The 14,292-nt window shown below is 43.7% G+C and overlaps 1 protein-coding gene across 1 annotated transcript in view; it reads right to left on the bottom strand.

Annotated features, from left to right (window-relative positions):
- Window positions 1-5,075: 5,075 nt before the first annotated feature.
- The window catches only part of LOC148473207 (putative transmembrane protein 244), a 50,143-nt gene continuing 40,926 nt past the window's right edge, over window positions 5,076-14,292 (bottom strand). Inside the window, exons 3-5 of the mRNA XM_088459988.1 lie at window positions 13,960-14,085; window positions 11,159-11,203; window positions 5,076-5,174 (exon numbers count right to left, since the gene is read on the bottom strand). Coding sequence (XP_088316114.1) covers window positions 5,101-5,174; window positions 11,159-11,203; window positions 13,960-14,085 — 245 coding nt within the window. The 3' untranslated portion in view covers window positions 5,076-5,100. The remainder of the gene's footprint in view (window positions 5,175-11,158; window positions 11,204-13,959; window positions 14,086-14,292) is intronic.

Raw genomic sequence — 14,292 nt, 5'->3', positions numbered from 1 at the left:
AAATGCGCACTACTCTCCCATACTTCCATGCACCTGGTCCTGAGCATGTACAGTGCGAAAACAGCCAAGATATGTCCCACAAATGGGCCCACATTAAACTCTGCATCATCCCGTCTAAGAATGTTCCGTACCCCATATTCTGGTGTTTACCGTCTCAGACAACTGTCTTCCATGTTGTGTATTGCATATTAAATATAGTTATTTTAATTGTTCCACAATGTAAACATTGTCAAATTGTGTCCACACGCAGATGGGGTTGTGCTATGATGCTGTGATTTACTGAGAATCTTGTCATCACATCCCCTGTCCCTCCCATTTCACTAGGAAGTGGATGGACTGGGTGGAGCCTGCTCTTCTGGGAGTCTAGGGTAACGCCCCAAAATGATGGAGTCTCTTGGACATTCCGGGAAAGTAGGTAAGTATGTATTACATTATCTCAGCATTTCTATATAAAACAATGTCTTCAGGTGAGAAGACATTGCTCCAGAGCTACTATTCAACCTCTTAAAAACTGGTTATAGGAGGGAGAAGCCAGAGAACTGCAGTGATGAAATGTACAATCTTATAAATGTCACTTGTAGATCCATAAGGATTGAAGTGGGTTTCTTTATTAGTGCTCAGTAAGATGATAGATATACATATTTAAAAACAAAAATCTGGTATCCAGGGAAGTTAAAAATATCTGGTAATACAGTACATATAGACTGAATGCTTTATCAGCTTCCTTATGGTAAGACCCAATTTAATTTGTTTTGCCTGAATTTAAGAACACAGAACAATATATTTTGGGGGTTGATGTATCAAGCAGTGAAAAGAGTGAAGATGTGGACCAGTGGAGAAGTTGCCCATAGCAACCAATCAGCATCTACTTATTTTATAGAATGTATTTGATAAATACTTCCTCAAAGCTGATTGGTTGCTATGGGCAACTTCTCCACTGGTTCACTTCTCCATCTTTTCACTGCTTGATAAATCAATCCCTATATTTGTTACTGTATACAACATTTTACTGTATGTAGATAATTATGACTTACACATGTAAATGGAAGGGAGCCTTAAATCTTACCATTGCTGAGAAGCAATGAGCAAATGCGTGTCTCTCTCCAGTCAGCCGAAGAAATCATATTATACATGTAGAAACACATTCATTCTTGCTACACTTACCTGTGCTGGCATGCACAAACTACAGCTCCATACAGTGTGTCTGGCAGGCATGGCGACAGAGGGGGGACTAGGGGCACACCTGTACTGGGCCCCGTGATCATAAGGGGCCCCGGAGTGTAACCTCTGCCTGCGCTGCTGCTGCAGTGATCAGCAGGCAGGCATGTACAGGGCCCCTGCTGATCACTGTAGCGCAACGCAGACAGCGATTTGGCAGGGAGCAGCTGTGTTGTATCCGGGGCCCAGGAGCAGGCTAGACCAGTGGGAAAGGTGCTGATTTAATACCTGGGGAGGGAAGCGCCTGTTTCCTGCAGCCACACGCTGCATAGACATACAATAACAGGGCCAGTCCCGAGTGACACGGGGAGTGGACCTGGGGAGGCTGAGCACGGCAGTGGGGGCGAAGCTACCTGATGACTCCTTGGATATTTCAGCCAGTGGTCTGAGGAGTCTGAAATGACTCTTTGGATCACTGGCTGAGAGAGATCCGAGAAATCATCATACAATTCCGCCCCCCCTCAGTGATGCTGCTCACTCAGCCAGCGTCTCCGTCCACTAGTACCACCAAGCAGCAGCCAGCACTGCTGCATCTCAGGGCAACATTCTCTACGGTAAGTGGGAGCACTCCAAAGGGAGGGGGAGGATGGGGGGGAGGGGCATGGGGGTGTTGTCACTATGAGCTGTGGAATTAGGAGTGGCAGGGCAGTGGAGCACAAGGGGCCGGCTTGGAGAGTACAGTGAGGCATGTTGGATGGGAAAGGGAAGCACAGTACAGGACGTGGGTGGGAGAAGGGGAGCACAGTACAGGATGTGGGTGGGAGAAGGGGAGCACAGTAGGGGATGTGGATAGAGGAAGGGGAGCACAGTAGGGGATGTGGATAGAGGAAGGGGAGCACAGTATGATATGTGGATAGGGGAAGGGGAGCGAAGTATGGGATGTGGATAGGGGAAGGGGAGCGAAGTATGGGATGTGAATAGGGGAAGGGGAGCGAAGTATGGGATGTGAATAGGGGAAGGGGAGCGAAGTATGGGATGTGGATAGGGGAAGGGGAGCGAAGTATGGGATGTGGATAGGGGAAGGGGAGCACAGTGTAGGATGCAGAGACGGGAAGGGGAGCACAGTGTAGGATGCAGAGACAGGAAGGGGAGCACAGTACAACATGTGGATGGCAAAAGGGGAGTACAGTATGGGATGTGGATAGAGGAAGGAGCCGGGGATCCCTAAAAAATGGATGTACAGGGCCCCATGATTTCTGTTGCCCTGGTGTCTGGTGGGACACACTTTGCTGCTTTACTATTTAGCCACATAGCGTGGACTGCCACGGATTGTAGTGTAGTACGGTGAGATTAATCATTCCCAATATCTATGCAGCTGCTTCCATTGGACTCACACACTGACAGGATCAGAAAGGAGCATCTGGAAGCTCCCCAGACCATCTGCAGGGTGATGGGGAATTGCATTTGCAAAGAAGCATCGAGACACGCTGGTGAGAGCTGGTTACCAAACACATTTCCCGTGATCCATTGTCCATTGTTGCTGCACTTGTAAGATACACATGCAATTGAATAGCCATCGTGTGCTGGGAATATACTCTTACTATGGGTGAGATGTATTAAATCTTTGAGAGAGATGAAATGCACAGTTGCCCATAACAACCAATCTGCTTCTGTCATTTTATAGACTGTGCTAGATAAATTATAGAAGTGGATTTCTTGTCATCTCCCTTCATACATCTCACCTTTTATATTTTAAAAGCATTTTAGATTCCTCCATACATGGTTTTCAAGTGGCCATTATGTAATTTCAGCAGCTAATAACGTTTGATCTATTTATCAGTGTGTCACACTACAGAGCTTCCCTAACTTAAATCCATATTAATTCATATCTGCATTTACATTATAGGAGAAAAAAATATTCTCTACAATACCAACCAGCTTCACTACTTTACTGTTAATATAAAATATTTGGATAATTGCACATTTATTTTGGCAATACAGTAGATTATTGCTTGTAGAATCTCAATTTGCTATTTATACAGATGAATTCTACTGTATGTTCCTAATATCTATGTTGCAATTTTCGTTTTAATTCATTTGTATTTTTTGTTATAAGCAGGGTCAAAAAAGTATTTATATTACTTTATACTGTATAAATATATTTTTTCTTTTACTTTGTTTTCAAATAATAGTTGTACGCAGCATTGTTTATTAATTTATTTAGTTATTTTTTATTATTGCTGCCTATTAACAGCTACTTGGTTTATCTGGGTTTAATTGTTACCTGACAGTGTTTAATACCTATAGATCCATGTATTTCTACTTGCAATGGATTGAAAGGCGAAACCTGATTTGTTGACCTTCGCTCCCCTCCAGTCAGTTGCCACATGGACTACACAACTGTAATCCAGGCAGTTTGACTGTTGTTCATAGGCCTATATTCAACTGCAGGAGAAAAGTCCCGGACTTTTTGCCTGCCGGACTTTCCGCCTAGATCGCATGTTTTTGGCGAAAGCACTTTCCGTCTGCGCGGCCGCTTTTCGCCCTATTCAAATCCAAAGGATGCGAAAACAACACCCAGCGAAACTTGAACAGGCGGAAAGTCCTCTCAAAAATGGGGAAATCAGCCTGACACCCCCCAAAAGATGCACTGACATGGGGGATCACTATGGATACCCCCGAATTGCCCTGCTGAATGTATTTGGGGTATTTAAATGGTCTCAATAGGTGCTGTTTAGAGTATTTGCATAAGGGGTGAAGAATAGCATTTAGAAAAAATTTTTGGTTGAAAATAACTACTCCCAGCAAAATTGGGGTACCTGAAAATGGGGGGTAGCATATTTTAAAGTTTTAAACATTGTGAAACATCCACCTGCCGCAAGCATCTGCAAAGGAAAAAAAAACACCCAACTTTGAACTTTTTCGCCCCCAAAACGAAAGTACTTAAGTGTTTTTTAAACTTTTTTGTGACAGAGTTTACCTTTGGGGGACTGTCTTAAGGCTGCACGGGGGTTCCCGCAATGTTGCACCCCAAAACCCCAATTCTGCAGTTTTTTCCGTCTGCTTTCAGAGGTGAAACTTTTTTGCCTATCCGAATGCATTGGCTTTCCACGTACGCGAAAAGTCTTTACAATTTACTCTTTACAGTCTAGATCCAAATCCCATGTTAACCTCTTTCCTTTCCCTAGTCATTATCTTGCTTCAGGGTTATGGCATTTCCCAATGGAGGGGTATCCTTGATGACCAGTGACAGTTACCCACCCTATCATAGATCACATCCGCTATCTGTAACTACTAATATGGTGCCAGCATGTCACTGCCATTCCTGCCCCTTGCCAACAACCTAAGCCTGTACATGGCCAAAGTTGGCTCAAATGAGTCCTGGCCTCTCTGCAAAACAGCTGCTTCCCCCACGCTGCAAGAAGGAAAATGTATCAGGAGGTCCCTGAAGTCATCTGCTTACTGGGAAAGGTCTTGGTAGGCTCTATGGTCAATCTGCCCCTGATTCTCAGAAAAACAACAGGAGGAGCCCGTGCTCTAGTGTCCTGCCCTGAATCCAAGTCTGCAAGGTGGTTTCATGCCATCCACTGAACTTGTGGGCTCCCTACATATAATGACACAACCTGGCAAGAAGGCATAATATAAATGAGTTTATGGTTCCTGGAGTCTCAAAATCTCACCTGGCTCAATCTACTGCCCTGCACATAAACTGATAATGTTGACACAATATAAATGTGCAATACTCTACAGTATGTCAGTTATTTTCAGTTGGAATTTTAAATGCCTCTCTGCAATGGTTTGCTATACAAATAAAGAATTCATAAAGAAATGTTGCTTTTCTAGGCACACAGTCATTTTCCACATTTTACCTCAATGTTTTCATGCTTTATTTTGTACTTGAAACAATAATGCCTGTTTTGAAGTATTAGATGGTTGTTGGCGTCATTGAAATGAGCTGCTGTATGTGAAGTATGCAAGAGTTTGGCCGGATAATATCATAAGGAGCAATCCACAGCCTGAAAAACAAGAGTCATTGTCTAATGAACACTCCCATCAAAATCATATTTAATATAAAGGGCGGGACTGCCAACTGCCAGATGATCTCAAGCAAAGTCCCCATGTGCATGGCAGTGGGCCGGACTGCCCATCTGGCAATTCTGGCAAATGCCAGAAGGGCCGACGGCCAGATGGGTTGGTACGGCGTCAAACCCAGTACCAAGCAGAGCTCAGGGAGCGCAGCTCTGCCTCCCGGAGCTCTGCTTGGTCGGGGATACTGAAAGCCGGGGGCGTGCAGCGAGGCCAGGCCCCCGTGACTCATGGCACACCCTCTTGAGGTGAGCCAACGCCCCATTTGCGGGCGTGCGCACGTCTTTGGCGCGCGCGCAGGGGAACTACCAGGGCTGCTCAGTAGCCCCAGTCCGTCCACTCCCTTTCTACTGTCGCATGAGTTGTTTCTCAGCAACCCCCTTGAGTCAACTAAGCCACAATGGGCAGGCGATATGCACCTTATTAATAATAACTGTAGATTAAATCCCCCTGTATGTAAAACACACAATATTCAGCATGCCATGCAGGGGGCTCGGACTCAAACACTCAAATATTGCAATCAGATGCTTAATACAGGAGCTATTTGTTCCTGTGTATTTGTGCCTGTGTAGCAAGCCTAGTAATTCTAACTACAAGTACTAAATCATGGGATGCAGTCAGGATGCTGGACGTCAATATACCGCCGCCCGTCAGAATGCCGCCGCCGCCATCCTGAAAAGATCAAGATACCGACGTCGGCATCCCAATGGTAAATATGCGGGTTAGGATTAGGCCGGGGATGGAGGAGGGGTTAGGGTTAGGCACCACCAGGGGGAGGTTAGGGTTAGTCACCACCCGGGGAGGGTGGTGCATCAGTGGAAACACTGGCCTCTGAAGCGATCAGAGGCTTCTTTAGTCTATGATCCCTTCAGAGACCAGTGATCCCAGTTCCAGTGGGGGGAGCCGCATTTTACAAACAAAGGAGCCACATGAGTCTCAGGAGCTGCGGGTTGGTCACCCCTGCACTAGACGATATCTTGTGCGATTTGGCCAATTCCGATGCATCGGAATGACAAATCGTTCATATTGTCCAGTGTGTACACACAATGCCGACGTGCGCTCCGGCGGAACGTCCGTCGCATCCTTAGATCTTTTGTACATGCAGAAACATCTGAGGATGTAGCTAGCGATGCCATGCTGCCGCCATCGGCAAGTGTGTATGCACTTGCTGATGCCGGCACCCTCGCCTGGTCCGTCGCGCACAATAAATCGTCTGGGTACACATCGTACTGGAACTAAGCAGATCTATGAAGTGTGACTCAGTACCTCCTACTATCCTGCAGCCACATATTACATTTATCTTGTTTCGCTGCAATGGTGTATCCCAATCTCATTCCTCAAGGCACATTAACAGTCCAGGTTTTAGTGATATCCATGATTGAGCACAGATGGTTAAATCAAAATAACTGAGCTACTAATTAAGATACCTGTGCTCAAGTATGGCTATCATTAAAACTTGGGCTGTTAGTGTGCATGGGGACCATGGTTAGGAACCCCTAATCTAAGTTTACATATAGTTATATTATTATGCTGGCCATACAGAAGCAAATAGCTCATGTATTAAGTGTTTGATTGTGGCACATGAGGTTGTGAGTTCATTAGCCTGCATGACATGCTGAGCTTTGTGTGTTTTTCAAAGACAAGGGGATTTAAATTAAAGTTATTATTGACAATGTGCACATGCATTATACATGTACTGATAGCTCACAAGTTAAGTGTCTAAATATGGTAAAGCAGGTTTGGTGTATGAATCCCTTCCTTGGGAGTATTGTGTATTTTACAGGTGGAATAAGTCAGTGAAGGTTATCCTTACCATGGTGCAAGCACAAACTACATAATTACAGTTGTAGTTCTCTAGTTACATTTCTAACTATGACACATGTGGTCTAGAGTTTAATTCTCCTGCAGGTTGAGCTTTGATATGTGTGTTTTAATGCAGAGAAAGATGTACACTTGTATGTTGCTTTGATTTAAATTATATTTGAAATATAAATAGTATAGACTAATCCAAGGTACACATTATGCCGATCACTTGGCACTTCAGATAAACGCTCCCATCCTTGGAATGATTATCCGATCAATGTGTGCCCTGAACTATTTCTAGATCGCTGTCTTCAATGGATCGGGAGGTTGGGCATCTTAAATATTAAACTGCTCATAAGATACAACCTCCCGATCTACCATTTGCAGAATCATCTTAAACCATTTATTGGCTAACACTCTTGAATACACACCTATACAATTATTGGGCAGATTCGCCAATATTGGATGATTGGCCTGATAACTATATAGGTGTGTACCTAACTTACAAAGTAGGAGGAATCAGGAATTGAAGGGGGCGGGGGTATATACTAATTGTTATATTTACATTTGGCTTCAAGGGGGTATAGTTGCAATCTCTTTTGTATGGATAACGTGTAACCAAGTTCCATTTTCTGCGGGACAATTCAAATGTTTAAAGGAGAAGCCTATCATAATGAGATAGATATAGATATATATAAAACCAAAGGTGCGGCACTCAGGACTTCAATAAATAACTCTCACAAGCTGGGTGGCTGCATGACGTTTCTTGCTGTTCCTAAGAGATTTTTAGAGTCTAGTGGCATATATAATACTGATAATATATAAATATAGAGATCATAATATCATTGTTGGAATTAATTTTGACTAATAATTACTTCCTTCTTGATAAACAGTTTTATATACAGGCCAAAGGATGCGCTATGGGCTCCAGTGCCGCTCCGGCCTATGCAAATGGGGTGATGTTTGCGGTGGAGAACGAGTTATTTTTCAGAGACTCTGCGGTCTCTGATCATATACTATTGTTCACACGCTTTATAGATGATTTATTTTTATTATGGGTGGGTGAAGAAAACACCCTGAAATCATTAACTGACTCATACAATGCCCGGGAAGGTCCATTTAAATTTACTTACATGATGAGCCAGCAGGCAATCTATTTTTTGGATGTTAAAGTTATGATTAATAATAATAATAATAATAATAATAAGATTTCTACTACAGTATTTTCAAAACCGACTGATAGTAACAATTTTTTAAAAGCACAGAGTTGCCATCCAAGCAGTTTGATAAGGGGATCACCCTATTCACAAATGATCCGCATTAGACGGATCAATAGTGATTTTGAAGAAGCTTTGAAACAAATAGATGATCTAATTGATAGATTAATCGATAGAGGATACTCACGAGTGAGCCTTATGGAATCTAGAGCTAAAGTATTAAGGACCTTATTCAGAGTCGGTCGCGAGCGCTGAGCGCTCGCAACCGACTCGATCTTGGTCCACAGGGCATGCGCACGACGGAGACTGCTCCGTCGTGCGCATGCGTGAGCCCCCGCTAATGATGGATCACCTGTCGTTAGTGGGCTCAAAGCAGACGGAGCGAGCTGTCGATGTTGATTGACAGCTCGCTCCGTTTGCTGGGCGGGCAGGGGGCGTGTCCGGCCAAACGGAGGCGTTCCTTTCGGAACGATTGCCGTTTTGTGGGCGTCCCCACTGACATCATCAGTGATGTCAGTGGGGAGCTTCCTGCTCAAACAGAGCAGGAAGCTCCCTGGGGCTTAAGGTTGAGGAGACCCTACCCTAGGGTTTCGTCGTAAGCCCGATGGTTTTGACCATCGCGACCATCTCCCTTAGCAGTCGTTAGAGCTGTGGGTGTTAACCCACAGCCTAACGACCGACATGGAGGCGGCCGTTCAGGATGCAAGCGGCCGCCCTGTTTCTGAGCGACCGCTTGCATCCTACGACCGCCTCTGAATGAGGCCCTAAGTCTGGATAGAGCAACCTTGTTAAAGAAGAAAATAGTTGATTCTCGGGCTGATAAAAAATTTCCATGGCTGAACAGATACAACACGGCTTCTCCTAATATTCATAAAATTACTAAGAATCACTGGGCAATTTTAACATCTGATGACAAATTACATTTGGAGAATACGTCTCTAATGCCGTGTTATTCACGGGGTAGGAATCTAAGAGACTATTTGTGAAAGCGGATGTCTCTAAAAATGAAACTAAATATACGCTTCATCTTTTTTACAACATGGTAAATTAGGATGTATCCGTTGTTCGTGTGTTACATGTCAATATTTGTTATCAGGACACTCGTTCCCACACCCTCATACAGGTAGAAAAATACAGATACGCCACTTATTGAATTGTAATACAAACTTTGTTGTTTATCAAATTATATGCCCGTGCGGCTTAAGCTAAGTCGGTAAGACGGAACGAAAATTCAAGGAGCGAGTGGCAGCCCATCGCTCAGCCATTCGTAATGCCCTGGCAACCGGTAGGAGTGACCAACCCGTTGCACGCCACTTTGTGGAGTGTAAGCACCCATTAAACAGCTTAAGGTACCGTATGATTGATCACATCCCTTTAACAATGAGGGGCGGTGATCGATCAGTAAAACTATTGCAATGTGAGGCAAGGTGGATAGCCCGGTTGGATGTTGTTTCTCTCCGGGGTTTAAACAAATCCATTTCCTATGGCTGTTTTTTATGATAAAATTCTCTGATCTTGGGGCATTGATATAAGAATAATGAAGTCTGCAGACTATATAGAGTCTGCAGATTATATAGAGTATTTATTATGAGAAGGAATTAGATATATTGCCATGCTGTATTTTGTGATGTGGTTATTGTAATAACATAATACTGTTGTCCCACAGGTATTCATACTGCTGTTACTATGGTGAAGGTAAACACTGATGCATCACAATCAGCTGGACAGAGTGATGACGTCATTTTTTAGCGTACACGGGCGGGTGCGCGGTCCCAACTCGAGGAGGCAGGTGTGATGCACATGAGGTGATGTTCACTGGTATAAATGTATGTTTGATTTTATATGTTATTGAACCTGAAGACAGTGATAAACTGAAACGTCGTTAAGCTACCCAGTTTGTGAGAGTTATTTATTGAAATCCTGAGTGCCGCACCTTTGGTTACATATTCTATTATACGTGAGGGCACCGACTGCTGGTTGTAATTTTTGGGGAGTGCCGGACCCTTGGCATGCATGCATAATTAATATTAATTATATATATATATATATATATATATTTTATATATATGAATTGTGTTTTGATTGGGTTAATCCATGGGCCACGGACAATTTTGTCTGGATTTTCCTATTTTTAAATGTTGTGAAGTATATGGTATTGCTAATAGACATCTATGAAGGAGTTTGCTATGTTACCTCACTCTGTGCTACTCTCTATGTAAATATTGCTTTTATGGTATATAGCCCCTTCACCCACCTCATTCCAGTCCCAGCCTTCACCCGCCTCGCTTGGTGATCATACACATGGGTCTAATAAAGCCACTACTGAGCTGTACATCTATCTCTGGTGTCCTAACTTGACTGGACCCCTGTCCTGCACAGTTCTTGCCCTTCACTGCTTTATATAAGATATGGGTTCCATCACTTTAAAACAAAAAACAACACCAATATGACATGAAGTATGCTAAGCCCATGAAAATGACCCCTCATATCTTCAGTATTATCAGGGGTCTGCTTTGTACGAGTATTTCATATACAAAATTTCCATTGGTGACATTGTGAATGTCTCTCTAGGTGTCAGTGGATATACAAGAGTAGTGGGTAGAGCTCCCATATGTTCCAGTTTTCCCCAAATAACTCATGTTTCCCAACCCTAAGACTTAACTTACCATTCTCATTTTGCTATAATTCTAACTCCTGATGCAATTAAAATTAACAGGAAAGCTTGGAAAAGGACACTACAAGTCTGTTATCCTATTTGGGACTTATAGCTATAAGGGGATGGACTATGTGGCCTAAGCAATCTTCAGGTCTTATGGGTGTCCCAGTATTTAATTTCAACATTTTGTGAACCTAGAAAACATCTCCATGTACAATATGTATATTACTGACATTACCTATTTGCAGCCACCATTGCCATATGATAGGAACTTCTTGAGTAACTGGAAAAGAGATGCAGATATATGTATCAGATAAATGTCTATGTATCTGATCAGCCAGCACACACACTTATCTGAAAAGAGAGGGGTTTACTCTAGACTAGAAAAAAAGAAAAACACATTTTGAAGCATTTTAGGGACATATTTACCAATATTCGGGAATTAGTTTTGATAATTATAGTTTCTTTTTGCTGCATATCGTGTGGAATTGGTTCCAATAATTATAGTTTGTTTTTGCTGCATATCGTGACAATAAGAAATTACTTTACCGCCGGTTTATTGATTTCCCGCTAATTCAATTAACCTCAAAGACCGCACTTATCGGAGGGCATAACCTAATCATGGCAGGTGTGGCCACGTCCCCTAAGAAGAAAAAAACACCAGTGCCGTGCAGGCCTGAAGATGGGGGACTCGGGGAGCAATCATGGTGATCTCTCCCTGTGCTGGGGTGTGGGGGAGCTGAGACCACTGTAGCGTGTGCTGGGCTGCTGACAGTTGTAGGGGGTGGGTGGCAGCGGCATCAGACCCGGGCCCCTCCAACAAGCCTGGGTAATTCACCCCCTCTCTGCGGCCCTGCTTACTGGGTATTTCTTTTCAGGAGCTCAGCAGGCTCCGAAAAAAAATCCCTGATAGCTATCTGTTTTCGGGCAGGCACTGGCGTTAACACATAGAATCCGTGAACTTATCATGTATCCTATGTGTATTCGCCCAAAAACAGATATTTTTTCGGGCAAATAAGACGGGATCTAATTGAATTGCCCGTAGGCAATTCAAGCGTTAAAATCCTGTTTTATTGGGTCTAATTGAATCCCCCCTTAACATTGCTGGAATTTACCAAAATTGACACTGCGCAGGTTCAGTCATCAGGCTGCGCATATGCATGCAGGGATTACTGGGGTGGGATGTTTTGGATGTCTCTTCCACAAAAATTGGTGTAAAGTGACCCATCGGTTACACTGACTAATGCCATCTAAAGAGATTTCACAATGTAGTAGCTCCTATAGAAACCTAGGGCTGATTTTGCAAATAAACATAGATGGAATGCAGCAGATATGGAAGTCAGCATTACATAATTCTGCCTGGCTGCAGTTGTTTAAGCTAAGAATTGCAACTAGCTTACACTTAGCTAGAATTACTAATCTTACTAGAAAGGAGCAAATAGCTCATGTTATATATGTGAGTGAGGTACATGAGGTTGGGAGTTTGTGTCTCATTGATGGCATGCTTACAATTGTGTGTTTTAAATACAAGGAGAATTAAATATAAGTTATTAATAACAAAGTGCTCCTACAGATGTGTCCTCATACACTTAGCCGCAATGTGTCATACGGGCCGAGACACCCAACGTGACTGGGCCGCTCTGAGAGGCATAGCGTACCACCTTTTGCTTTAAACTCTGCATCTTATTCGCATCGCAGGTGCAACAAAACATCTCTCTCAGTGTACTACAGCAGCGAGGCTGCGACTTTAACCACACAGGAATTAGTTTTAAGCACAAACAAGCAGGGGAGTATAAAGAGAGGAGTGTGCCCGTGTGCAGTCTCCGTCCAGGGCCCCCTCCTCTCTCACTGGCGAAGGGCAGCGCACTGAGCACAGCAGTAGACTCTGGGTACTAATCTGTGCCCAGAGTCTACAGCGCATACGCAGGTCACCGGGCAAATGGTGCGAAAGCCATTTTCCTGGTAATTTCCCTATTGCGCATGCACAAAATGCTGGGAAAGAGGCAGTGGCGCCCATTTTCCAGGCAATGTGTTTAGCGCTTATACCGCTGACGTGGGAGTCCAGAGAGACAAATATTAAAAAAATTAACCAATTATAGATCCTCCCCTGCGTACAAGTCACAAATGAAGCACAACGGAACTTGGTGTGAGAGAAAGCTGCAACTGCTGCATTGTAGCACTTCTTATACAGATTCAGACTCATTTGCACACAGCTGTATAAATGTCGCACATCAAGTTAATCAGTGCTAGATAGCATAGTTTTGTCACTTCCAGTTCTTTTATTAGTGCGAATAAGATGTACATTTTGAGTGAAAAAGACACTCAGCAGAGCTCAGTTGCCTGGGATCTAGCGAGCCAAGAGGGGCTGTTTGCAGCCGCAGTGTATGAGGATGAACCTGAACATACTGTAGTTCAAAAGTTAAGTGTCTGAATAAAGTATAGGAGGTTTAGGGCGGGATGCATGACGCATCGCATTCAGGATGCGATGCATCCCGCTACCCTTCACATGCATGCCGGCATTAGCAACGCTGGTATGCATGAAGACCACCGCAAAGGACCGCTGTCTCGGTAAGAGCGGCCCTTTGCGATGGAGGGACTTCCAGGTCTATGACCCAGAAGCCCCTCTGGCGTCCTTCTGCGCATGCGCAGAATGACACGCGCTGCGGGGGTTGCTGGGAGGGATCCATCGGTGACTAAAAGGACGTTTTTTGCAAAGGGCAAACAAAAAGGAGAATAAGGACAAATCAGTCCCTGGGATCCAACGGTCCTTGGTTTAGGGACAATCCCAATTTCAGGGGACAGTCCTGACATCTCGCATTCCTGGACTTTTGACATGATTCACTGACTGTTGGGAGATGGTGTATGTGTACCAGTAGCAGGTGCACATGGCATAGAAAGGGTAGTTTCTATGCCATGTGGGGAAAGGGCTGGGGTTGGCCCTTCTCATGTGGCAATATCTCCTTCTCACACCTTAGTTAACAGTTTAATATTAATAGCGTTTAATAAAAAATAAACTTGTATCATACACAGATTACTTACCCGCACAACAGATGATGACATGAGCGAGAGTCACTGTGACAGAATAATCCCATACCATGGATCCAACAACAGGAACAAACAGAAGGCCACTCAGGAAGAATGTGCTCTCTGCAGAAATCAGTTGCGCTGGGGGACATAGCATACGTGTGGTTAATAGAGAGGTTTATACATTATATATACCTAAAATTATCAAAAAATTGTTATCATAAAAAAATGCAATGATTATTAGAAGCATAAAGTATTACAAACTAAATTATTTGTAATTCAGCTAGTTTTATGTTAATCTTAATTAATTTGAAAAGAGGGGGGAGGGGGTAGGAAAGAATGAGTCGC

This window comes from Taudactylus pleione, unplaced genomic scaffold (assembly GCF_031769625.1).
Source record: "Taudactylus pleione unplaced genomic scaffold, aTauple2 ptg000959l, whole genome shotgun sequence".
NCBI classification, from domain to species: Eukaryota; Metazoa; Chordata; class Amphibia; order Anura; family Myobatrachidae; genus Taudactylus; species Taudactylus pleione.
The sequence above is the reverse complement of the archived record's forward strand: the minus strand, read 5'-3'. Positions and strand labels throughout refer to the sequence as shown.